General features: G+C 30.5%; 2 protein-coding genes across 3 annotated transcripts; both read right to left on the bottom strand.

Moving 5' to 3' along the window:
• Positions 1–27,926, bottom strand: LOC143071389 (tyrosine-protein phosphatase non-receptor type 9-like). Of its 2 annotated transcripts, none has more exons than XM_076245645.1 (12): positions 27,808–27,926; positions 10,804–10,947; positions 9,502–9,591; positions 7,444–7,568; positions 6,834–6,939; positions 6,122–6,232; positions 4,556–5,217; positions 3,259–3,422; positions 2,644–2,722; positions 1,677–1,827; positions 998–1,205; positions 1–541 (listed from the first exon to the last, which is right to left on the bottom strand). In XM_076245645.1, exons 1-12 carry the CDS (start codon positions 27,841–27,843, stop codon positions 309–311), a joined length of 2,109 nt encoding a protein of 702 aa, XP_076101760.1. In that variant the 5' UTR covers positions 27,844–27,926; the 3' UTR covers positions 1–308. The 2 variants fall into 2 exon arrangements, with proteins under 2 accessions (XP_076101760.1, XP_076101759.1); XM_076245644.1 differs by lacking the exon at positions 27,808–27,926 and adding an exon at positions 14,661–14,937.
• LOC143071391 (uncharacterized) lies at positions 19,390–27,423 on the bottom strand. The gene is made up of 4 exons (XM_076245648.1): positions 27,077–27,423; positions 25,967–26,042; positions 25,631–25,701; positions 19,390–20,559 (listed from the first exon to the last, which is right to left on the bottom strand). Exons 1-4 carry the CDS (start codon positions 27,191–27,193, stop codon positions 20,449–20,451), a joined length of 375 nt encoding a protein of 124 aa, XP_076101763.1. The 5' UTR covers positions 27,194–27,423; the 3' UTR covers positions 19,390–20,448.
• Positions 27,927–27,938: the final 12 nt, after the last annotated feature.

Genomic DNA, 27,938 nt, shown 5'->3' with positions numbered 1-27,938 from the left:
AGAGTTTACAATCAATGTTAAAAAAAAACAGAAAAAAAACTTTATAGGTCATCTGAACATGACTTGGCATTCATTAGATTTTCATGTGACCTATCAAAAATTAGAAGCAGATGATAATATCCACCTTGCAAAGTCCCTTAATTATAAGTTTTTTCTGAGAATATCTCCAGATATTACAGACATGTCTGATTGGTCAGTATAGGACAGGTGACCTCAATTTAGAGGTAGCTTAGTAAGCAACATCTTATATATCAAAATAAGAACAACATATAGACAGTTGATCATGAGGTAAAGCTATATAAACGATGTCAAATTTCATCACTTTCGCTATCACTATCATCAAAGCCAGCCAGATCTAGATCCTCAATGTCACCTTGCCTTAAAGCATGCTCCACAATGCCCAGATGACAAAATACATACTGATCTGGCATCTGTATGGCAAAGGCTCGCTGTGAACGAATCCTTCTCACTGTCTCTTTAATATCTACTTTATGTGTGTCTTCTAATTGGCGTAGTGATATATCTATTGTCATAAATGTTCCTGAAAAAGATCATTGTCAATTTAGATATTTTAGTGAAATATCACATTATGGTACATAAATAAACATAATAAATATTTAAACGTTATTTAGTAAAATAATTTCCGTTTTTAGAATAAGTTGAAAAATCATTTAACTAGCAATCTTCAAATTTAAAGAATTACTGTTAATATATGACTGTGAATGCATAAACAGAAACAATTTAAGTGCCATAATTTGGAACATTGTCAATTCAACATGTTTGGTGGAAATTATCCATAGTTCCTAAAATCTTTAGTTTCTAATGAAAATGCCATGAACATTCCAGTATACAGTAAGTTGTTGACAATGTTGAGGGTGTAATTTAAAACTGTTTCACACAGAATAGTATGCTAAAATAAAGCTTTATAATAGTTTCAGAATTTAATGGGACGTAAAGATGTAAACCAGTAAATCACTGGGGTATATGTGAAGCTCACCTGTTCTACCAATGCCAGCACTACAATGAACAACAATCGGTGGGCCAAGTGCATGACCTTTCCAAGATGAACCAAGTCGTTTAGTGGCATCGGCTTGGCAACTTCTAACTCGGAACAAAAAGTCAAGAAAAGCTGTTCCTGTTCTTGGAACTCCATAATCAGGCCAGCTTGTAAACTGTATATGTGTCAAATGACGAGATTCTCCAGACTGAAAGAAAAAATTACAGACATAAAATAGAGTTTCTAAAAGCATGTCTAAATAAAAGTAACTATTAAAATGTGTGATTTGTAAAGAGATTTGGATCCAGTACAGAGGAAGCAAAGTAAAACATTCCTTGAAAACTTGAAAAATTGTGATGAGCATGCTTTTTTAAAGCCAACTTTAGATAAAATTATGTTTTATTTTAATAAGGAAAATCTTCCATATCATCTGAATTAAAACTATCAAATTGAAAGTGAACAATACAATCTAAAACTAAAGATGTTTTGATAGTTGAGTGTTTCCAAATTAAACATACCAAATTTCAAGACATTTGTAAAAGTCAAAATATTTAGAAACTCTGAACTGATGACATAAAGCTGAATTTCATTTGCAAAATTAAGCATCAAACTAAACAATGTCTAACATGAAATATTTTTCTCATTCCAAACTCAGAATTTCCTGAATATATTTACATACTTTGGTATTGTGTAGGAAAAGTCCAGTAACTGTGTAATCATGGTGTTGTTCTATTCCAGTGTTGATGACTATAAATTCCTCTATCTGTTCCTCGGATTCCTCTTCCATTGGCCAGTATTGACCACACTTCATTCTTCCTCTTTCTACTACCCTGTAGATACACATATAAAATACATTAAATTGGAACTATTTTTTCAATCCCCATTTTTTGGACAAGACATGAAGCCAAATATAAAAGAGAAGATGTAACATGATTGACAATGAGATAACTTTCAACAAGAGACTAAACGACACAGAAATTAAAAGCAATAGGTCACCGTACAGCCTTCAACAATAAGCAAATCACATACCCCATAAATGTTCTTAAAATCCAACTCCTTACAATCAAAATCTTTAAGTTAGCTAAGTCCTTGAAATGAAAATGTCAAATCTACAAAATTATAAGCACAATTTTGTTCATGTTTTAACATTGAAATACTGAATTTATAAAGATTTAATCAAAAGTGTGAAAAAGAAGGCTGTCTGCCGCTGTGTATATTCAACAAACTTTCATTACATTAATAAAAGTATCTTTATTTACCAAGTTTATTAATAAATATTAAATTAAATAACAAATATATTAGCTCAATGATATAGTTGATTTAGACAGAATCATGCAGTAGTGCATATATACAAAATTGTACAATTGGTCTTAATATTTGAATTTTTCAACTTGTAAGTGTTGAAGTGTTTTCTTTTGCCAAAAACTGATGCATTCATAAAAACATTTTTTTTTAACAATACATTAGTTTCAACAGAAATTATTTACTCCTTGTAAAGTACCTCTTGATTCATATTTTTAAACAGCTTTGAAAAAATTACAATGAACATTATCATGATTATCAAGTTACTGAACATTACTACTTTAGGAAACATGTGCTCTACATGAAACATTATTATTGTTTGATTGGTATTTCAAAAAACATACCTTGTTGTCATGACAATAACCATCACATGACAATGCCATATCATTCTCCAGAAATCTCCAAATGTCTTGGGTAAAGGTCCTACAAAATATTTAAATCATAATTAGTGTAATTGAAATATAAATTTTTTGTCACAAGTCCATTTTCAAACAGGTCTTGTCTCTTTTCCCCATGTGTTCATTAGTCTGCTTTAGATGTATATTTGGTCCTTCTGCTATACCTGAAAGTTTTGTCTATTATGAATTTTGAATTTGATGTCATATTTTTAAGGGTCTGTTTATTTTATACACAACTTTACTGAACATCCAGCAATTCAAAACTAAACATATTTTTTAGACACTTGTGTTGAAGATTGTATATCAACTTCTATGTGTTGTTTTGTTTTGTTACATTGGGTTGATGTCTCATTAATGTTTTTGAGATTCTGTCCCTTTGGCTCTAATCCCAGGACTACTTCTTTTTGATATAGCAACGTCCAAACAACTATTTTTAAATATCACTGAATTTTGTTACTTGTAATGGAAATCAAATTACAATAGAAAATCGATTATCTTTAAGGTATATAAAATGACAAGAGTAAATATTTCAAAGCATGAATTACTCATTCATGAACAAACCTTGTGTTGATATATATGCACTGTCCTGTTTGTAACCACCAACATAGTTAGCATTGATATAATCTGAAGAAGGATCACCCTCAACAATGGCGGGTAGTTTGACTCGAGAATGGTCGTAACATAATACATCAGAGTATCTGTTCTTTGGCAAGTTGTATTTCGCTCTGAAATATAAAAAAAGTAAACAATGTATATACATAACCATGAAATATATCTTTTAGCACTTCCCCCATTAGAGGTATAAAAAGCCTGGATGAACAGTGACTTCTAAATATACTAGTGAAAGTTACTTCGAACTGCTACTACAATATGACTTACCATTACAAAGTTAACAAAATAACAACAACCTTTCTAAATTTTTAACTTTCATGAATGTACACATTTTAACTTGTATACATTTGAAGAATAGGTTAAATATCATTCCAATTGCTAACATTTTTTTGTATTTGTCACTTGTACTTTGTATTTTATTTTTAAATTTATGACAAGACGGTTGAAATATATACTCAGTCCATGTTCATGAAAATGTAAACAAATTATTCACCTTTGACTTTTAAATAACATTTCATTTGTCTATTAAAGCAAAAAATCCTGTCATAGTCAGTCAGGGGTACTACTAGTAAAAGTTATATTAATCATTTTTAAAGGGGCACTAGCTACGAGATATTTAAAAAATCAAATATATTATTTTTTTTGCTCAATCATTAATGAAATCTAAATAGTGAAGTAATAGTTTGCTTTTAGCTTCAATTTAACCCCTTAGCTTGAGATGGATAACACATGAATTGTATGTGTGAAGTTATTTAAAGGAAAAGAATGTGAACATTGAAAGTGAAACAAAGGTAAATCATTTTTATCCTGGTATCCATAAAAATGATTCTTATACAGGTTAAAACGATGATAAACATTTATTTTTCAACTATAATATGAAATTAGATTGATTTAAAATAATCAAACAGCACAAGTTTGCTTAATCTATTTATATCTATATTTATGTTTACACGTTTATATGATCATCAGATGACTTTAGAGGTCCACTCGATAATTAATTAGAGGGTATCTAGGCTAAGGTACACACGAAACAAAGCTACATATTTTCATGCCTGTGCCCTGTGAATTGTTTTTTTAGAGTTTTAATAGTTTGGATAAATGTCTTACATTGTTATAAATCAAATATGAGAATTAGATTAATATCGGTGAACATGAATTTGACAGCTAGTACCCCTTTAAGGATAATACCTACTTTGATATATAAAATGTTCCACTTGGTGGTTCCATGTTTAAGGATAATACCTACTTTGATATATTAAATGTTCCACTTGGTGGTTCCATCTTTATATGTGCATACTCAGTATACAGTCCTTTTCTTCTTGTTTTCTTCAAGTGTTTAACAAGTTGTTCAACAGTCATTCCTGTAACTTCATTCATATGATTAGTATCTTCAATAATATTTGTACTTGTTGACGAAGGTCTTTTTTTCGGTGGGATATCAGATTCATCTTCATTTATATTGTCATTGCAATTGCTGTTCTGCTGCTTGTTGTCGTCTGCATTATTGACATCTGAATCATGTCTGCGTTTTATACTGCCATTTGCGCAAGTGTCATGTTTTTCCACTGTGACTTCTTTTTCTTGATCTATGATCATCTTTTCTTCCTTTTCCTTTTCCTCAGAACTATGTTTTTCACTAATTGTTTCCTTGGATTCTTCAGATTCAATATCACTAATAATCATGCAGTCTGAAATTTCACTAGATAAGCTTCTTTGTGACACAGATCCTTGCCTAGTATTCCTACATGGGAAGAAGTAAGTGTCAAGGTCAACGCTTTGCTTTGTTGATACTTTGTAACATATTTGCATCCAAGCAGGATGACTGTTCATTATTGCTCCTCCAAGATGTTGAGGAAGGGACTCATTCGGTATATGCAAATGTAGTTGTTGAAGACTGATTGTATATACCTAAAATTATAACAATCATTTAAAGTTTAAATATATTCCAAATTGAAAGCCAAAACAAAAGCAACTAAAGCAGTATAGGAGATCATATGATGACTAAAACTGGAGTTGTAGAATGAGGACAGGGATACAGTGAAGGAGTAAAGTGTTTTGTTGTTGGGACACTCAGTTTCATTCATAATTCACCTCCAATGAGTCTGACAATTCAATATATATTGAAAATTCTCACTTCTAAAGTAATTCTTACTTTTACTGTACATTTTATTTTCAATTTTAAAAACTTCAAATCACTAAACATGCTAAATGAGGCACTTGTTTATGTCTTTTTGTTACAATTGACCATTTTGGTTATAATATCATCTGAAATAGTTCACCATAACATTGTCAAGTCTTGTTTACAGTTTGTGTATAACATTGTCAAGTCTACAGTTTGTGTATAACATTGTCAAGTCTACAGTTTGTGTATAACATTGTCAAGTCTTGTCTACAGTTTGTGTATAACATTGTCAAGTCTTGTCTACAGTTTGTGTATAACATTGTCAAGTCTTGTCTACAGTTTGTGTATAACATTGTCAAGTCTTGTCTACAGTTTGTGTATAACATTGTCAAGTCTTGTCTACAGTTTGTGTATAACATTTTCAAGTCTTGTCTACAGTTTGTGTATAACATTGTCAAGTCTTGTCTACAGTTTGTGTGTTATTTTTCAGATATTTAACATTTATCTGCATCTATAATCATTTTCAGACAATTCAAGATTTGTTTTTAAAAACTTCTAATTGCTGTATTAATTACTACATCAATATTTAGAAACATTTTCTTTTTTTTTTTAACTAAATGACAGATAATCTTCACAAATTCATGTAACTAATCTAACTATGACTGATGTCGTTTACTCTCCTTTACTCACCCTATCCCTGAGTTTTTCCCTGACAAAAAGTTGGAGTATTTTGAAAGGAGCTTTAAACCACAGAGGTGCTGTCACAATTAATACTTTCTTCAATCTTGCTGGGCATGCTCCCTGAAATAAACAAATTAATAAACGTTAATTATGATGATAAAAAATATCAGATAAAATTATCAGTTTCAAAGGAAATGGTGCATTTTGTGGCTAATTTGGCATTGTTAATTCACAAAACTATAGAATGATATAGTTTATATGTGTAAATACCATTCTTTAAAAGCATGCATGAATTTAAAGTCATTTTAACATGTTTAATTTCAATCAATTATATTAAAAGTGGGTACTAATACATTAACACGATACACTAATAAAATATTTGAGAAAAACTAACACAACTTCTTTTCAGATTATCTTGATTTTCCAACTTGTCGGAGGTGCCATATTGTTTTTACAATAATAAATATCGAATATAATTACAAGTTCCCCCTCCTGAAAATTGGTCTTCAAATCAACTTTTCTTTTTCTTAAACTCATTGAAGGATTTGATGAGTGGAACCTCTATCCACTTGTGGAGGGGATCCAATGATTATTGAAAGTGCTATCCTTGCACCAACAAGTGACACACATCCTGATAGATATGTCATAGATAATATACCCTAGCATGGGATATAATAATAACTCAAAATAATTTGATTAAATAAAAACAAACATACACTACCTTCAAAAGACTGAGAATTTTTGTGCAGAGTTCGTAATCAAAGTTTGCATACTTTGAATCTGTCATGTCATATATAAATACTAGTCCATGTCTTTGTGTGTCTTTGCTGAAACATATAAAATATATTCAAAATAAAAGAGCTTGCACAGCATGTTTTCAATATTAATATGAAAAAACTTGTATATAAATTTTTTATAATTTTCATTCAGCATCTGCACTTGATGATACAGCATCAGCCTAATGGAATTTTCCTTTGCCTATTGCACCCTGTCAGAGCTCATAGATATAAGATGTGGTATGAATGCCAATGAGGCATGCTCCATCCAAGTCACAATTTGTAAAAGTAAACCAATAGGTCTAAGTATGGTCTTCAACACAGAGCCTTGGATTTTCTCAATCTTTAGTTTTCTGTGCCATGTTTTGTGGGCTGTTTGCCTTTTCATTTTTTTTCTTCTGACCATATGGTTTTGTTATTATTCATTTGATGTTTTTTAATTGCTTCTTTGTTAATTTCCTCCCTGTTTTTCAGATAAATTTAAAGATAATTCTCTTATTTATAAAGCATATTCATAGCACATTTGGCTTATATATAATTTTTAAAATATCCTACCTTTCCAAAGCAGCATCCAGCTGATAAAGTAGACCTTTGAGAACAATCTGATGTGTTGAGTCTCTGGGCTGATGTAATCTAGCTGTAAATAAGGCTACAGCAGCACCATGTTTGTCTCTCCCTGGCTGTAATAGATCACACAATTACTTTACATTTAATTATTTTCTATTAAAAAGTTATATGCTACAATATTGTTAGTTTAGACATTTGTTGTGTGGATGAAGATTTCTTTTCTAGTTTAATCATTTTATTAATTTTTGGGTTTGTCTACTGTTGACGTCTTTTCTTGTTCTACTATTTTATTAATTTGTACAGCTGTCTACTGTGCCATACTCTACTGTTGCAAATTTCTATGTGTCTTTTTCAGTTCTTATATTAATTTTCTCATTGATGTATAAACCACATCTCCTTACATTCATATTTTCAAACCACAAAATGTAATTGTGACTTATTGAACAAAAACAGTTGTTGTTGGATATTTCCCATAAATGTCTATGTGTCAGAATGTCATCTAGTCATACTATGACACAGGATGCATATCAAGGAGCTTACTCAACCTGATGTTGATATTGAATATTAAACATATATTTATACATAAAATTGAGAATGGAAATGGGAAATATGTCAAAGAGACAACAACCCAACCAAAAAGCAGATAACAGCCAAAGGCCATCAACGTGTCTTTAATGCAGCAAGATATATATATTTATATACAAAAGAAATAAATGTTTAAATCATTCTCCTTGAATATTTTGTCTTCAAAGAAGTAGTTCTTTTTTTTTACAATTCTTTCTTTTTATGCTATTCATTAACTATCTGGAATGTTCTAACTGCAGAGAATTGCAAAAATGAATTGCAATAACCAGGATTTTTTTTGGTTTTTAAACATTTTACAATGTTTTAGATTTCCTTCCTTTTAAGAAGATTCTGACAATTTATGTTAGGGAAATCTGTATTATTAATTTGACAGTGATCTAGTTGACTTGAGCTTTAATTGCACTGAACTGTACTGTAAATTCGAAAATATTTTATAGTAATGGAATAGGTTACGCCAAAAGATCAAGTGAAACTGCAAGCTACTGCTCACTGATGATATCCCCCCCCCAGCAAGGGGATAATTCTTGGCTATCAGGGGTAAATTGGTACAAGTGTTTGGTAAACAGGAAGTTGCTGAGTGATGAATCTGAAAATGCATCACACAGTATAGCTGATATATATAAACCCTGAAACCAAATTTTAGAAATCCATGTATTGTAGTTCCTGAGAAAAATGTGACGAAAAATATTAATGGGACAGACGGACTAATGGACAGACTGACGGACAGACAGAGGTAAAACAATATATCCCCCCTTTTTCAAAGCGGGAGTAAATAGCAAAATGTTATAAATATGCTGTGTTTGGAAAAAAAACCATTGACTTCTCTATACGTACATACTCTAACAGAAATTCTTGTTTTAATTCTAAAATAAAGTAAAGAATGTCCTAGATGCCCTTTTGATTTTTTAGTGTAGTTTTTTTATTGCTGGTGAAAAATTTGAATTTTAATTCAAGCATAGAATAATATACTGTCAAATGAACTGGTTAAAATCATAAAATAAGTAAATTTAATATTGTCTAGCAATGCTTTTACATAATTCCTTTATTTTGAAGATCCCCTTTTGTCCTAAAATTAAAGGTAAGAAAATAACTAAGTCTTTTTGGTAGATTGCAAATTTCTTAAGCATACAAAACAATGGCTTTTAACAAATAAACACTATTGCACAAATAAAATGAACATCATTCATGTCATTAATAAAATGTAATAACAAAACTTGTTTGGCAGGAAGGAAAAGTACAAAGTTTAATAATATGATTTTTTTTATATATTTGCCAAGTTTTGTAAAATTTACACCTACAAGTCTGTACTTTATAGATTGTTTCAACTAGTTTTTGTATCTTTATTCAAACCGTATTTCGTTTAAAATGTATTTTGACTTCATCTATCATGTTTATGTATCGATCAATCACACAATGCTTCAAGGAAAATAATTCAAACTTTGAAAAATTATTTCTCCATACCAATATTGTTAACTTTTCTGTAGCCACTTCTTTCAGTAGTAACTCATCGTTACTGTCTATATGTAATAATTCTTCTTTCTTTCGTGTTATCTGAAAAAAGTAAAAGATTATCATATAATTAGATATAAGATTATTCATAAAAGATATAATAGTGGGAAATAAAATGTTTCATTCCAGTTAATTATTTAGTACAAAAAGTTCATACTTGTTACAGTATAATTTTTTTTTCTAAAATTACAAATCCGTGTTGAAGAAAATTTATTCATTGTCCTAATAATCAAAGATAAAGATAACCATATTTTAAATATTTCACCGATATGAAATACTACTAAAAGTTAAACTAATATAAGAGTAACATCATTTGGAACAATAACAGTATTTTGTATATATAATTTCCTTAAAATTAACTATCAGATAAGAACATTTGAAGTTTTATCAAACTATTTATTCTATTTGTACAATCACAGTTAGCTTGTAATCATGTGTAATTTGTAAGGTCAACAGGGTGTAAGGTTTTATTTCCTAACAAATCATTTATCATTAAATAATCTTATCAGTTTACATGCTCAATTTCTCAATAAGAAACTTCAATTCATGGAATCTTCAATTACAGTTAAACTATCTTTTAATCAATTCCCAAAAATATTATTTGTAAAATCATTTTCATGGTGTCAAATATTTTATTTACAACATGTACACAGAAAACAATGGATATATGATCATATACATGTATTCCTCATTACAACATGTACACAGAAATTAATGGATATATGACCATATACATATACATGTATTCCTCATTACAACATGTACACAGAAATTAATGGATATATGACCATATACATATACATGTATTCCTCATTACAACATGTACACAGAAATTAATGGATATATGACCATATACATGTATTCCTTATTGAGCAAAATATAATCAATGGTTCAACATATACACATGCAAACATGATAGAGGACTCTTTCATTTGCTCATGAAAAAAAATAATTGAAACAGGATCACAGCAAATACTATTTTGGCAAAGGAGAAAATTGACCCAAGGGAAAACCTGCTACCAAAAATAACAGTTGTAGGGTTTTCCTGGATTGTTGCCTTTTTTAACAAGCAAGTACAAGGCCATTCCCAGATAGAAATAAAATGAGCTTAAACTCCAAAATTACTAATTGAAGAGTATGAACCCTGACCACACATGTATCACCTTTTACAATGTCTCATTCATCACTTTGAATTTAAAAAAACAAGAGTGCACAAGTGAAACAGCATGATATTTTAAAAACTCCCAAACGTACTTCATGGTTTATATACAGATCTATGGCTCTTTTCTTGTCGAACTTCCTTGCCATAAGAAACTTGACGGCAGTGTTCCATGTTAGTGGTTCTGCTTTCTCACGCTCACGAATCTTATTTACATATTCCAGAAAACCTTTTACTTCCTGTAAAAAAAGAGAGGAAAAGTTAATGATATTATCAAACATTGTTTCCTGTGAATGACTGATACCTGAAAGCAACATTTTGTTATGTAATATCAAAGGTGTTTCCCACATATCATGTCATTCATAAAATAAATTTTTACTATCCTATATTTGTGATTTGATATGGTTTGTATGGAAATTAATTTGAACTTCCCATTTCCTTTTCTCATATTACTGTAAAAACTAACATAATAATGTAAGGGAGAGTCATGTACTTTGGTGTACATGATTGTATATATAACTTTTTCTCAAAAACAGAAATTATAACACCAATTTTGCAAAAGGGATATTTTTATGTACGTATGAAAATAAGAATGAATTTGCATATTGAGGGAATCAACGTTTTAATTCTCTATAATATTTACTATAAATCAGGTGCATTGATTTCAATAAGTCATTGTAAGTTTTAGTTCAACAGGTTAACTGTAAATCTGTAAAGGTGGAATACATGGTTTTTCAAACTTGTCTAAATATGTGAAACAAATTAAAACATTGGTTAAATGTATATAACCAAAATGGAGGAGTAGGAATTCACAGCTGGGTGCCAGTGCTCTAATTATATAAGATTCCTCTAAATGAAATCATAGCACATGTGTTGTAGGGGGCTTTAGTTCTTAAATATTCCCAACATCATATAAGTATGTATTGTTGTTGATGACATAAAAATATCTCCCAGCAATATAAGTACTTGGTGACTTATTAATACATGTGATCAATGTAAATAAATTATTCAAATGTTCATGTAAAATTTATACAACAGAGAAATCAATAGAGTTATCTTCCCTTATCTTGTTAGGCTCAAATCTCAATAATAAATTTGATATTAAAAACCTAAATAACAGTATAAATTATTTGTAGGTAACATTGATATTAAAAACCTAAATAACAGTATAAATTATTTGTAGGTAACATTGATATTAAAAACCTAAATAACAGTATAAATTATTTGTAGGTAACATTGATATTAAAAACCTAAATAACAGTATAAATTATTTGTAGGTAACATTGATATTAAAAACCTAAATAACAGTATAAATTATTTGTAGGTAACATTGATAAGAAACACAAACAAACAAAAATCCAAAGGTCACCATATTGTCTTCAATGATTATTAGCCAATTATATATACGTATCATTGTGATAAAGACAAACATCCTTACAAGAAGTAAATCTTTACAATTATATATACGTATCATTGTAATAAAGACAAACATCCTTACAAGAAGTAAATCTTTACAATTATATATACGTATCATTGTAATAAAGACAAACATCCTTACAAGAAGTAAATCTTTACAATTATATATACGTATCATTGTAATAAAGACAAACATCCTTACAAGAAGTAAATCTTTACAATTATATATACGTATCATTGTAATAAAGACAAACATCCTTACAAGAAGTAAATCTTTACAATTATATATACGTATCATTGTAATAAAGACAAACATCCTTACAAGAAGTAAATCTTTACAATTATATATACGTATCATTGTAATAAAGACAAACATCCTTACAAGAAGTAAATCTTTACAATTATATATACGTATCATTGTAATAAAGACAAACATCCTTACAAGAAGTAAATCTTTACAATTATATATACGTATCATTGTAATAAAGACAAACATCCTTACAAGAAGTAAATCTTTACAATTATATATACGTATCATTGTAATAAAGACAAACATCCTTACAAGAAGTAAATCTTTACAATTATATATACGTATCATTGTAATAAAGACAAACATCCTTACAAGAAGTAAATCTTTACAATTATATATACGTATCATTGTAATAAAGACAAACATCCTTACAAGAAGTAAATCTTTACAATTATATATACGTATCATTGTAATAAAGACAAACATCCTTACAAGAAGTAAATCTTTACAATTATATATACGTATCATTGTAATAAAGACAAACATCCTTACAAGAAGTAAATCTTTACAATTATATATACGTATCATTGTAATAAAGACAAACATCCTTACAAGAAGTAAATCTTTACAATTATATATACGTATCATTGTAATAAAGACAAACATCCTTACAAGAAGTAAATCTTTACAATTATATATACGTATCATTGTAATAAAGACAAACATCCTTACAAGAAGTAAATCTTTACAATTATATATACGTATCATTGTAATAAAGACAAACATCCTTACAAGAAGTAAATCTTTACAATTATATATACGTATCATTGTAATAAAGACAAACATCCTTACAAGAAGTAAATCTTTACAATTATATATACGTATCATTGTAATAAAGACAAACATCCTTACAAGAAGTAAATCTTTACAATTATATATACGTATCATTGTAATAAAGACAAACATCCTTACAAGAAGTAAATCTTTACAATTATATATACGTATCATTGTAATAAAGACAAACATCCTTACAAGAAGTAAATCTTTACAATTATATATACGTATCATTGTAATAAAGACAAACATCCTTACAAGAAGTAAATCTTTACAATTATATATACGTATCATTGTAATAAAGACAAACATCCTTACAAGAAGTAAATCTTTACAATTATATATACGTATCATTGTAATAAAGACAAACATCCTTACAAGAAGTAAATCTTTACAATTATATATACGTATCATTGTAATAAAGACAAACATCCTTACAAGAAGTAAATCTTTACAATTATATATACGTATCATTGTAATAAAGACAAACATCCTTACAAGAAGTAAATCTTTACAATTATATATACGTATCATTGTAATAAAGACAAACATCCTTACAAGAAGTAAATCTTTACAATTATATATACGTATCATTGTAATAAAGACAAACATCCTTACAAGAAGTAAATCTTTACAATTATATATACGTATCATTGTAATAAAGACAAACATCCTTACAAGAAGTAAATCTTTAAAGTACCTGATGTCTAGACCACTTTAGAATCTTATTTGCTAACACAAACACTATCAAGTCTGTTTTTATTCAATGTTCAGTCATGATTGCAGCTGTTAAACATGTTTTAATGATGATGCAGCATTTTATTAGACTCACATATTTTCAAGAAAATCTATAAAATTGAAAATCTTAAAAATTGGAAAAATATAAACATAAAGACTTTGTACATGCATGTATATATAAATATATAAAATACCAACATGTTTATCAATACATAATTTGACCATATATAAAAGCTAGTCATTAAAAAAGAGCATTAATTCATTAATTCACTCTTCTTATAGTTAGAAACTATAACCAGAAATTGTATCTGTAGTTATATAATTAGTTGGCTTAGTCTGATGGTCTTAAATATGCATATGAATTTCAGAACTGTTGAATATATTTAAACATGTACATGAAAATCAGCCTGAATATAATTCATTATGTTTATCTTGTTCATCTTAGGGCTTGATGGCATTTATCTCAGAAGAGGATGCTACCTGTTTACATTCACTTTTATAGACATGATAGCCTTTCTGTTTTAAATGCATGAAACTTATTTACCCTGGCAATTTTTTTTTCTTTCCCCAAACCAAGACAATTTATTTATAATTCATGAACCTATCAGCTGATTATGTATGAATTGGAGAACAATTGACCGTAAAACTTTACACACATAAGAATACAAACATAACTGTGTTTATATATATAGAAAATATGACATATATATTTACCTCTCGAGGATTAATGTTTAAAATGCGTCCAGAATTATTCATGCTGAAGGTATTTTGTATATATATAGACTTTAAATAGATTTTAGCACAACTGTTATCAGGAAATAAAATGTATAAAAATTATAGATTTCCAGGAATTGTAATCGTTGAGTCTTATCTCAGAACTAAATTATCCATTTCAAGTGAAATCCAATTTAAAATGACACACCTTTGATGAATATCTTATACATAATAATTTACTAAATTGAGGACTAGCCTAGCGGATATTAAAATGAAAACCTATATTTTAACAGACATGAAATGTACAGGAAACTGACAATCAAGTTTTCATTGATAAATAGAAGTGTACCGGTATATTGTTGCTAATCTGATCTTTATTTTATTCCCAGGATGTAAGTGACATGCACAGTTATTGTACATCTTATTAATTTTTTACACTATAGTTTGTTAAGAGTTATTTAGCAATCAATACAGTATAACATAACGATACCAAACATATACCAAGAATGCACTCAACTAGAAAATCAATTCATTGCTAGAGAGATTAGGATGACTTTCCAAGAAATTAAACCTCAAATATCTTTATATTTAATCTATTTCTATCCTTCACCTTTAAAGCTTATACCAAAACAATTATCAAGCGTTTGTCAAGTCTCACAATAAACATGATAAAGATGGGTTTTTTTTTTACTACATTGTACTTTAAATTTATAAATTTATTTCCTGCATTTTGAATATTAATTTCATAACTTGTATCATTTTTCAATAGTATTTATGGTATAAGCAGGATGATTTAAATTTGTCTTTTTCACAGATTTCTTAATTCATAGATGTATTACTTTAACTATATGTATATATATATAAATATAATTCTAACTTAAAAGAAGTTTCTGCTGTTCAATTAATTTAACCTTCCCCTTGTTTTCTTCCAAAAGTTTTGTGGTTGAACCACACAATTTCAACCCATGTTTATTTGTTGGGCCTTCTGAATTAAAAAAATGTACAGGGTAACCAATTACATTGTATGACTGAAAAGATATAGGAAGATGTGGTATGAGTGCCAATATAATGAGACAACTCTTCATCCAAGTCACAATTTGAACAAGAGGCTCTCAAGAGCCTGAATCGTTCATCTGTTTTTTAGAGGAGGAAGATTTTTAAATATTAGAAAACTTGATGAACAAATTATGTAAAATTGTCTTACAAAGGAAATAACTCCTTAACCCTTTCCTCAATAGAATTTTTGTGTTTGCATGCTTGATTTGCATACGATTTTCGATAAAATGCTGAACATATGCTTTAAAGTATTAATGCACTGCAAAAAAACCAAATATTTTATCAAATAGATTTAAGTCAGATTTTCTTATGAATATCCTTTTCATATTGGATACAAATTTTATTAAGTCTGATGCAGACATTTCTTGGTCAAAGCGTTTCAACTGAGGTACTGCACAGGCCTCAAAATGCGTCATTACGGAGTAAAGGGGGTGGCGTCAAAAGGTGTCATTATGGAGGAAAGGGTTAAGGGGTCAATTGACAATTTTGGTCATATTGACTTTTTTGTAGATCCTACTTTGCTGAACATTATTGCTGTTTTCAGTTTATATCTATCTATAATAATATTCAAGATAATAAGGTTTAATACCACCAAATAGAGATGATTGTACGTCACATCCAGTTGTATACGAAAGTAGGTAGAAAAAAAATATTCCCTTGAATTTGACAGTTGTAGGTAATTAGTCCTACCGGTATATTTATTTGCAGTTAAACATTTCTGTGTCATAACCGACCATGCAAGGGCTGTATAGCCATTTAAGGTCGTTAAAAACTTCCATTTGTTGTCTGTGTCATAAACATATGTCTTGAGTATTTCAAAACACCATTATTTTTTATTTGGGATTTCTATAGAATATTTTGTAATCTTGAGGTTACATGGTGACTAAACCTTGTACACAGATAAAATAAGGGGAGAAATTTGATTGGTTAACTTCCAATAATGGTTATTTTCTTATATGCAATGAAATGTTATGTGAAATTTTTTTCTATAGTACTGGACAGGATAAAACTTTACTTATGCCAAGTATTTCTTATATTTGAAACTAAGATAAATTATGCACATTTTTTTTTGAAAAGTGCAAATTTAACAAAGACTAATAGGGGAAAATCAATGGTGGTATTACACCATAACCAAAAACTGTAAAATTTCCTTAAAACTACCAATTTACTGGCAGCAACCCAACAATGGGTTGCTCGATTCATCTGAAAATTCAGGACTGATAGATCTTCACTAATTGAACATATTTATCCCATGTCAGATTTGCTCTAAAAGCTTTAGTTTTTGAGATATAAGATATATAAAAAACTGCATTTGACCCCTATGTTCTACTTTTAGTCATGGCAGCCATGTTTGTTTATGGATCAAAACTTTTGATAGTTTATAAACTGTATACTCTAAGGAACCTAAAATTAAAGTTTGATGGAATTTGCCAAAGTAGTTTCAGAGGAAAATATTTTAAAATGTTAGCAAACTTGATGAACAAATAGTGTAAAATTGTCTTTAAGCATGTTAAGGGGTCAATTGACAATTTTGGTCATATTGATTTTTTTGTAGATTTGAATTATTTTACTTTGATGAACATAATGGCTGTTTTCAGTTTATATCTTTAATCTATCCATAATAATCATGATAATATTCATAATAATAACAAAATATTGCAAAATTTCCTTAATGTTGTTAAAACTACCAATTGCAATTTAGTGGCAGTAACTCAACAATGGGTTGTTCGATTCATCTGAAAATTAAATAACACTTTTTAGTACAAAAGGGCTCATATTTTCCCAAAGAACTATATATATCTATCTGGTATTAAATGGTCAAAATATGTCCAAGAATTTTGTTATATTCCTGGACTTTAACAATGTTAACACATTCACTTTAATATTATTCAAAATAAGTTAAACCCTCTTTTAGAAAAGTTGTTGAATATATGATGTATTTCTCCTCTTTTTAAGTAAAGAATTCAAAGTTTTTAAAAGTAGCACTATAAACTCCTTGGTATTTCTATTTTCATTTCTAGCACAGTAAAATGACCCCATGTCTGAGGGAGGGTTGTTCCCAACCTGATAATAAAAATCACAGATCTGACATAGTACGGCCTTTAACACGGGGCTTTGGATCAGACCAAACAGCAAGCTATAAGGGACCTCAAAATTGTTGGTGTACACAATTGGAACAGGAAAACCAACGGTCTAATTTATATAAACAAACAGGAAAATCTTAATGAACGACATCAATAAAGTTTAACGATAACTGCTGAAAGACAGGTCCCTGAATCAATGATGACAGGTGCATAAACATGCAGCGTGTGTGGATAATTTTGTATCACCAGCATACAATATAATTGCTGATGAAGGCAACTCTTTCAGAAGTTCTTTGTAAATGTACTTTATAAATTCTAACAACAAACATTTTTTGATAGGGAATATTAGTAAGGGGGAAGGCAACCAATGTTTGAATGTACAGGTATTTTCCTCTGTTATATATTTATATTGTAGCACTCCCACTTGGGATGAATGGGTTTCATGCTGAATCAAATATTATCACAGATATTACACAGTGTGGTGGGATGCTTATGGGTTTAAAATCGTTGTACACAGGTACAATTAGGTAGGACTGTGATTTTAAAAACAAGCACACAACACGTGTTAACATCTTTTCATAATATTTACAAAAAAAAAGGTGCAGGAAATGGACATGATCACATGACGCAGGAAGCGGGAATATAAAAAAAATAAAAAAAGTCTGTTTTGAAAAAAATAGGTGCAGGCGGGTCCGTCGAACAAGGAATTAAATTGGTGTGGCCTTATGTGTCTATTTACATGATTTACCTGGCAGAGTTTTCAAGGAAATAGACCCAAGACAAAGAAATAGATAAAAATTGTCTTTAAGGGCAATAACCATGATAACACCAATAAGAAATTGTCTGACAGTTTTGATGTAATTGGATGGTAAACATTTTGTACATTTCTGTTTTTATCGATTTTCTCTATGACCATGATGACAAGTGGTTTTTATGCCTATTTTATTTCAGTCAAGATGGTTGGAAGGCAAGGTCAATAGACTACAAATTTAAACTTGATACCAAATGATTATTGTTGCCAAGTGTAGTTAAATTTGGCAGAGTAGTTTCAGAGGATAATATACATGTACATGTATGATAAATTTGTCAAAAATAAGACATGATGGGCACCAACATTGACCAATGCAATAAGAAAATCTCATTTCGTCTGCTTTCACGGGTACACCTGCCTCATGTTAGTTGTTAATTTCTGCATGAATTTTCTCTTGTGAAGAGTTGTCTCATTGGCTGGACTTCCTGCTTCTTGCAAGTGCCCAACACCGGCCTGTCCGGGCTCTTTGTCCCTAGGAACTATAAGTATGACGTCACTCACCAGGTTCGGGGATGTCTACACTTAGGATTTGAAATGAGCAGACGCTCATACTTTAGCTTGTGAATATGAAACCTTTACTTTTACAAGTACATGTAGACTAGCCGCCACCGTATATTTTATTATTCTTGTATGTAACTTATGTTCAACAATAATGTATGTCTTTTAAAATAAACATCTTGTTTATATTAACGTGTTTTACATGGTTTGTCCAATATCGCAGAACTTGGGTAGACAATAGCCATGACAGGGGTTTTTCCCTTTATGACTGGAATCCTAGCAAGTTGATTATTTTTGGAAAGCCTGCATCAATAGAAGTCATTTGGTACCAAATTTTTTGATTTAGACCAAAAAATAAAAAAGTTATGGACATTTGAAGCTATCACTTTTGGAAAATCTGTCTGCCGATTTTAGGTTTTTTTACATATAGGCTTGGAAGAATCAAAATTTTTTGTCATGCTGCACTTAAAACTCAATCTAATTGTATACCTATTGTACCAGACACTTGTAGAAATAAAAAGGAACCAAGTGTTTTAACTGTGAACTTAAAATAAGAAAGATATTGTGCTTTAAGGGGAGATAATCTATTAAAAAAATGCCCCAAAAAACTAGAACTGTGATCCCGATAACTTAAGATACCACCAGCTGCCCATTTATTCTCATATTTCAATCATCTGGAGTTAAAGTTGTCAGAATAAATTAATATATCTTCATGCACATCTATACATAGTATACTACCTTAAGGAAAAGTTTCATTGAAATCCATTAAATGATTTAGGAGTTGCGCTTAAGTGACTATTGCCATACACTGCATTCGTTTTTTCCCTTCCCAAATTTAGGACCTGGTTTATCTTCCTTCAAGCACATCATCAGAAAGTGTTTGTGTTTTTCAGTGTGTAAAGTTTCATCAATATATGTCTTACTGTTTAGGAGATGTGATTACAAGATACATGGACAGACTGACGGATGGACAGGATGATTCCAATACCCCCTTCCCAATTGCTTGCTGGAGGCTAAAAATTATTTACTTCAATTTTACTTTTAAGTGAAACAATGCACCAACAGCCAAATTACCTTTGTTTCAATATGACCAATTAGCAAAAGACAATATCAGCATACAATTCACTAATTTATTCAAGTGTCTCATAAGTCTTTTAAGGCTGGGTATTGATTCTCTTTTATGACAATGTTTTGTAAATTTATGATTAATCAATATGTGACACTTTAATGAACTATTATTTATCTTATCATATGGACAGCAATAAAACAAAATACAGTATACTTGATTTACAAAATTTATGTTCATTATTATATGCTATTATGATCCACAATTCAACATTCAAACAATAATTCTTAAATCCCCCTTTTTGTAGTCCTCTAAGAGTTTGTAGGTGTAGATTGCAAGATCACCCGCATATTTGATGTTATACCAACTCGGAAATCCTGGAACCTGCAAAAGAAATGTGCAATATATAATAAACATGTTAAAGTTTTGATTAAATAGCCTTTAAAAAATATCTGTGTTTTCGCTAAACAGACTGATCCTAATTTTTGGGGCCATTATAATATATATCACCCCTTTTTAAACAAGCACTATTAAATTCAGAATTTGATCTCAGTTTAACCTAGGCAAAATATATTAAAAATCAAATTTATATACTTACTTTAATACCTGACCTAATTTTTTTTTTTTGGGTGGGGGGAAGATTGCAGAAACACAGGTATTTTTTATTAGGCTTTTTATTCATTAAATTAACTTTTGTATTGAATGAGTATTCAATATTTTAGAAATTATGCACTTAATTTTATTCATATGTAATATATATAAGTCACTTATTGAAAATGAAGAAAAAAATGTAATATGCAGAATATTATGTTAGTGTTGTTTGACTATATTTGTTGTCATATATTAAGCAGCTAATATGCAGAAGTTGTTTTTCTACCAGCCTATATTATATATATACTTTATGTTGGGTTTTTTCTTGACATAATATGTAAGCAGGGATATGTGTCTACAAGACCTTACAGACGGACTGACAGCTACAATTACAATGTCCATTGACACTTCAAGACGAGGTACAAAAATGCACATAGCCAATAATGAAGTGATTTTAATATTGCTGTTCTTCATCTTTAAATTTGAAGAAACACCTTCAACACGGACTTCCACCATTCTTATTTTAATTACGGTTACCTGTGAAATGACTTGCCCAAAATACCACTTGGTTTCTGCTGATTCTTCAAATCCATGTTTTACCTTTTTACCAACTATAATAGTGTCATTGTCATTTTCATTGATTTGAATTGTATATGCACGTCTTACTAGTTTCTTTATATTTGAAGTGAATTTATCAATAGTAAACTTTTGACGTTTTCCATTTACAATACTTGACTGATTATAGACATCAGACTGATCATCAACAGTTTGTTTTAATACATGTTTTCTGAAGTTTAACTGTGCTGTGATTGCTTCTATTTTGTCTTTTTTGGTTTTTAGTCCTAACAAAGCTTGGTCAACTTCTTCTTCACTCTGCCATAAACCCCAAATTAACACTTGATTTGTATAATGTTCTACTTTTTTCAGTCTTGCTTCCTTCTTTCTCTCTGTTTCCTGTATTTTTTCTTGAAGAATCTGTTGTCGCTCTAGTTCTATGACTTTTTTCCTTGCTTTAAATTTCTCTCTCATTTTTTTCTCATCCTTTCTAGCCATTTCCAATAAACTGTGTCTCTCTCCAGCTGGTTTATTTGACAACCATTCTAGTGTTTTGTTGTGACAAAATAACACATATGATTCCATTGCTAATACTGTAGAATTTGGTTTCTCTCTGATAAACCTGTCTAAATATCCGAAAACGGACTCACAAAATTTGTTGTGTTTTGGGGTTGCCAATGTTTTATATTTCTGATCTTCGGTGGGATTGTTCCATTTCCCGCCAACAAGATGATCTGCAAGTAGACGTTTAACGACTCCAGTTAATGCTGGAATTATCATCTGAAGTATGACATGAACCTTGTCATCATGCTCCCAAGGCTTTACTAAAGACAAAACTATTCTAGAATTCAAAACTTTTTGTCTATCAACACGGGTCATTAAGTATTTTCCTTCAACAAATTTTTGGTAATCCATTTCTTCAAGGTAAGCAACCAGTTCTTTAAAATGTACCCCTATATCCATTATGCTGATGTTGGAATCTTCTAAACAGCACCAAAGAGGTATTGTTATAAATTCTGATATTAATCCAAGAGCCTTACAACCAGCTACATACTCAGGAATTTGCAAGTCAAACTGAAGAGCCAGCAGGAGTCTGTTGGAAGCCCCGGCCTCTAAATATGCAGACATTTTATCTGCTAAGAAAAAAACATTACTAGCTGCTGAAAATATTATGTTAAATCTGTTGCCTCTGTATCTTTCAAGAGGAATGCTTCTAAGTTTATGAGTGGCTAGAAAATTGTCTATGTATGTTTCAAAATGAAGGTGTGCACCGTTTTTCTCGTCTCCTCCACGAGCAAATGCCTTGCTAGCTATCCGTATCAGTCTTACAGCCCCAGGTTCAGTGGCTTTTAAAAAACTTTTATCTAAGATTGGGTGTTCGGTACCAAAGAAACCCTTATCACTTTCTTTCAATGTTGAAGCAGCAGCTTCAGCCATATGTACCAATAAGTGTAAACTACAAAAGAAATTACTGAGTTTTGAAATTGTCTCTTGTTCATTTAATGAAAGTGTTTCCCATGTATCTACCATTTTTTCTTTTAAGACGCTTGTTCGAAATTCTTCCAAGAGTTCATTAAACTTTAACTGGGTTGCTGCTCTATCTGACATAGTGGATGATATATTTAGTAATATTTCTTTTGATACTTCATTGTCACTTCTTTCTGATGCATCATCAATATCGGATAAAATGTCTTTTAAGACATTTAGTACACTTTGTCCAGCCTTTGTTGTCATTTCACGAACACCCAGAGCCCAAATTCGACCATCAGCATCTGAAGAATGGATGCCTTGATATTTATGTCCATATTTTGAAGTCTCATCTCCAAGAAGACATGTGTTCTGTTTTTCCTTAAATTCCTCACTTAATTGTCTATGACTGAGAACAAGCCGTTGAACATTCATATTGTTAACTGTACTTCTTGAAGGTAATTTATTTGCTTGTCTGTTTGCTAGTTGTAAGGCATGTTGTATAACCGGGGTAATTTGGCTACAGGATACATTGCAATTCAACAAACCATAAACACATTGCTGGAGGTCTGGTGTAAAACATTTTCTGTCCTCATTATATGTTACTATGTTAATATCAACAAGTTCACTTAACCAATCTCTTTCCGCTATCAAGTCTTTAACTTCAGTTTCTTTAAATGCTAATTCAGCTTCTAAAGTGGCCTTTTGTTCCTTTATATTAGTCAAATTTTCCTGTAATAATAGTATTTTTTCTTGCATTTTATTGTTTTGTGTTTCACGGTACTTTAGTTTTAATTTAAGTTTCTTAATTTCTTTATTTTTTTTCTCAACATTTGACATCACTGCTTTAGATGATTTCTGTTCTCTCAAAAGAGATCTTTCAGCTGTTATTGCCCTTCTTTTCCATTTATTCAATCGTGTATGTTTTACTACTTTAGGAGTATTTTTCAACAGTGTATTTTCTTCTCTTAGCAGATTTGCTTCTTTTACACAGTCAACTGCTGTGTTTATATAGCCTTGCAATACATCCCGGAATTTTGCTTTTGGTGCTAAGTCAACTGCCTCCGTATCGGCATCTACTGGAGATTTACGTTTCGAGCCGAAAAATTTGGGGAAAGCAAATTCTGCATTTTCAAAGACCTCTAATTTTTCCTGTCCATTTTTTTTTGATTTGTTTTTGTGATGTTTTTGGTTTTCTTTGATGACACGTTTTAAGGCACTCCTTATTGAACTACTTTCACAGCTTAAACTAGAATTCTCAGAATTTTTAATTTGAATATATTCTATTGTCTTTTTCTCTCCATTCAACTTCATAAAATTCAAAATTTCTAAATTGCTTCTACCGGTACATGTTGTGGCCATTTTTATTTTAAATCACCAGTGACTAATGTTTGACAAAATTGATTTGAACCTTCATTTTGATTTTCAAAATTATCTGGAAAAATTGTTGTAAAGAAAATTTGTTGATCTAATGTAATATCAGTCTGGGTTTCTTTATCCTCGAGGAAATTTCCTGTTTGGATTGTCTGAACCTCACTATCGACTATAACCGGGGTGTCGTCAACGCACAGAGTGTTTTCAGTAATAAATGAATCACATATATATAGAGTATCAGTTACATGTGCAAAGTTCTTTTCAGTGTTAGTTTGGGGAATATGTATGTCAGTTTGAGTGCTGCTGGATTTATCAAACTGAAATACAGAAATTGTGCTAGCTAGTGCAAGTGAATAAAAGGGACGACCATTGTATTTTGAGTGGGCTGTAGGCAGATTTTGCATATAAATATACTGCCCTCAACCTTCTTTGAAATAAGACAATTAGCTTGGCCTCTAAATTCTAAAGAACGACAGTGAAATAAAGATAAATATTCTTTCTCTTTAGCAATTAAAAATTAACTTTTTGACTTGAAATTTTGTATAATAAATATTTTGACCAGATCAAAAGAACCAGCCCGTAGAAACAAATGGTCTTCCCCTAAAGCATCTACTGTGAAGCAGTCACACGCTACAGTCAGCAGGTATTTGGCCACCGTGGAAATGAACACAAATGGGCAGAGACATTAAATTTCATAAAAATATAAATGAAGTAAAAGATTAAAATAATTGTTTTAGAAGGATAATACTGTAAAAATAAAAGAAACTAAATATTTTAACTCTCAGAAAATAACGGGTTTGTTGTATTTAAGAAAAGTTAAAGTGGACAAGAAAGGACCAGCAGGTAAAGCAAAATTCTTGCTGACTGTAGTGTAGTTAGTTATATTACATGTAGTATTAGTATATATTATGGTTGTCCATTTACCAATTAAGCTACACATGCAACACAATACAGTGAAACCTGAATAAACCGAACCCTGAATAAACCGGAAACCTGTTTAAACCAAACTTGTTCTGAAGACCAATCATATCACATTTTATGCATTGTGAACCTGTTTAAACCGAATACCTACAAAACCGAACATTATCTGAAGTCCCGAAGAGGTTTGGTTTAGTCAGGTTTTACTGTACTTGTTTTGCTATAATAATATACAGTTAATATGCGATGTTATTCAATTATTGATGCTCATTCATGCAAAGTGTAGGTTTTTTATAATGAAGTAGAAAAGATATGGTGAACATGGCCCTGACAGAAAATCAAAACATACACATAACCAAAGTTGCAGCACAGGAACAGCGCTTTTATTATTTTTTTTTATCTTAAAAATTGCAGAGCTCTCAACACAGTTTATGAGGAAGTGTCTGTTTGCCTCTTAGTTAGTTTTGTTAATTGAAAATAAGATTAAGTGCAGAATATACAGGCCTTAATCAAACTTCTAAAGTACAATATAAATCTACATCTAACATACCTTGAGTCGTCTTCTCTTACCAAAAACTTGGGAGAGGACAAATGGAAATGGTGAACTGGAAACCTTCTGTGCTGTAATTAAATAAATATACATGGGTCTTTTAAGGTTTCTACGCATCCCCCCCTCCCCCCCAATTTTTATATGAATTTATATATAATGGAAACTAATAATTTGCTAAGACTAGTTTGTTTTTGAATTCAAAATAAGGGTATGAACAACAAAATTATGTGAGATCTCATGTTAAAGCAAATGCACCTTTATTATCCTCAGGACTGTATCTACATGCTCTGAGCAAGTATTTTTTTTCAGCTTGTGGAAAAATTAATATTCTTTTACCTGGTGATGGGCCTATAATGTCTGAGTCACTTTCGTCCCAAACTGTAATATCACTATCAGTGTCTGAGTTAGCTATCTGTAAAGAAAATTGCCAATACTGTCACAAAATTATGAATTTTCATACAAGGTCCCTCAAACATTGAGTGTCAAAAGCCAAGGTTGCAAATTAAACAGTCGTCAAACAGGAAGTTGATGTTGATTTAGTACAAAAAGGTATCCCACAATAAAGCATACATATATGAGGCTTGTAACAAATATCAAGCACCTGTGATGAAAAGTTGCAAAAAAAAAAATGACGAAACATGTTCATGATGTTGTTTAAATGGACAGACAGAGATAAGAACGGATAGAGAGACAAACACAGTGACACATACAGCAAGGGTAGAACTGTATACCCCTCCCCTTTAAAACAGAAGTATAATAACATGTCAGAACAGAAATTATTAATTGAATTTATATTGCTTATACAGACTTCAGCTGGGTACTTGATCTCTGCTTTTTACTATGACAGCCTAAGTCTGGGGGAAACATCAATGTAAAGATAAATTCTGACAGCTATGAATTATTTATTAAATGTATTATCATACTATTGTGTTGTTCTTCATATCAAATAATAACACAAACTGTAAATGTAATAAGCTAAGTTACATGTGCTTGAAGTGATATACTGGTATCGATCGAAAATGCAGATTCTTCAAAGTAAGAGTTGACTGTTGTGTTTGGCGACATACCATTTAGCCAGCTTCAAAGTTCAAAAGTTTTATTTAGAGACGTAATTCTACACAAAACAACCCCAAACATGTTGTATTATATCCCTTTAAACCTTTTAATTACCTATTTCTCTTAAAATATGATATTTAAACAAGAAACCGGAAATATGTAATGGGCGATAACTCGAGCAAAAAAACTCCGAAAAAAGGGTCTCCAATTTTGTATGGCTCAGCGCAAAAAAGCGCATAGTCACAAGTGGCCAAACGTAAATTCATTCAATTCGTCATTAATTTAAGTTTTCAATGATGTCTTCATTGTATTTCGTTATTCACATATATGTAAGAAACGATTTCACTAAGTATCGTAACACTTGAAGCATAATTTTAGTGTTTAACTTACCTTTTTCCCCAAAAAAATCGTCTGCTCATCCTCCATTTTCAATTTTCCATCGGAAACCAATGTCTTTTGTAACACGCAATCTGATTGGTTGATATTTTTAAAGATCTTTTTGATCATATGATTCCAGTCTAGTACAAAATGGTGGACGCGTTGACAGGATATAGCTTGACACCATCCAAACGATTGCGATTTTCGACATTTTGTAGGCTTTTTCGGTCGTTTTTATATTAAAAATCCTCCAAATTTTAATCATAGATAATATCGGAAGTACGGAACCCGTTGCAATACTAATAAAAATAAAGAATATTGAGGCCGAAGTGGGTGATTTTACCATTGTGGCAGATACAAATTTTCAAAATGGCGGACCTCTGTCATGGCTATAGACAACAGGAAAACATAGCCAGTGTCAGAGATCATGGAGATGGAATGATCTGAAACTGGAATCCTATGTCAGGACAGACTTGAAAGACTACAATTTGGCACACAATAGAATCTTATAAAAGTGTTACAGTCTTCATTTTCATATTTAATTCCACGGGAGTGGAGAAAATATTTGTAGGGATAGGCACTGTGGTTTTCTGTCATATTTATTCATTTTTAATGAGGTAAATTTTGTTTCACGTTCACTTCCATAATGAGTCTCATAAACATAGCTTTCGGGTAACAGTTGAAACTCTTAAGGTTTAATTTACCTTTCTGCTATATAAATGTTTAAGTTTGGTGTTATTTACCTTTTCTTCTTCAGTAGAAAGGCTCGCACTTGCCATTTCATTGAAGCGGAAGTAAAATTCTGATAAAAATTTCAATTTATGACAGTCGTAAAAAGTAGAATAATAGTTTTCGAAGAACAAATAAGTTTTCC

Source organism: Mytilus galloprovincialis, chromosome 4, assembly GCF_965363235.1.
Source record: "Mytilus galloprovincialis chromosome 4, xbMytGall1.hap1.1, whole genome shotgun sequence".
Taxonomy (NCBI): Eukaryota; Metazoa; Mollusca; class Bivalvia; order Mytilida; family Mytilidae; genus Mytilus; species Mytilus galloprovincialis.
Note: the sequence above shows the minus strand (reverse complement) of the source record. Positions and strands in the feature narration are given on the sequence as shown.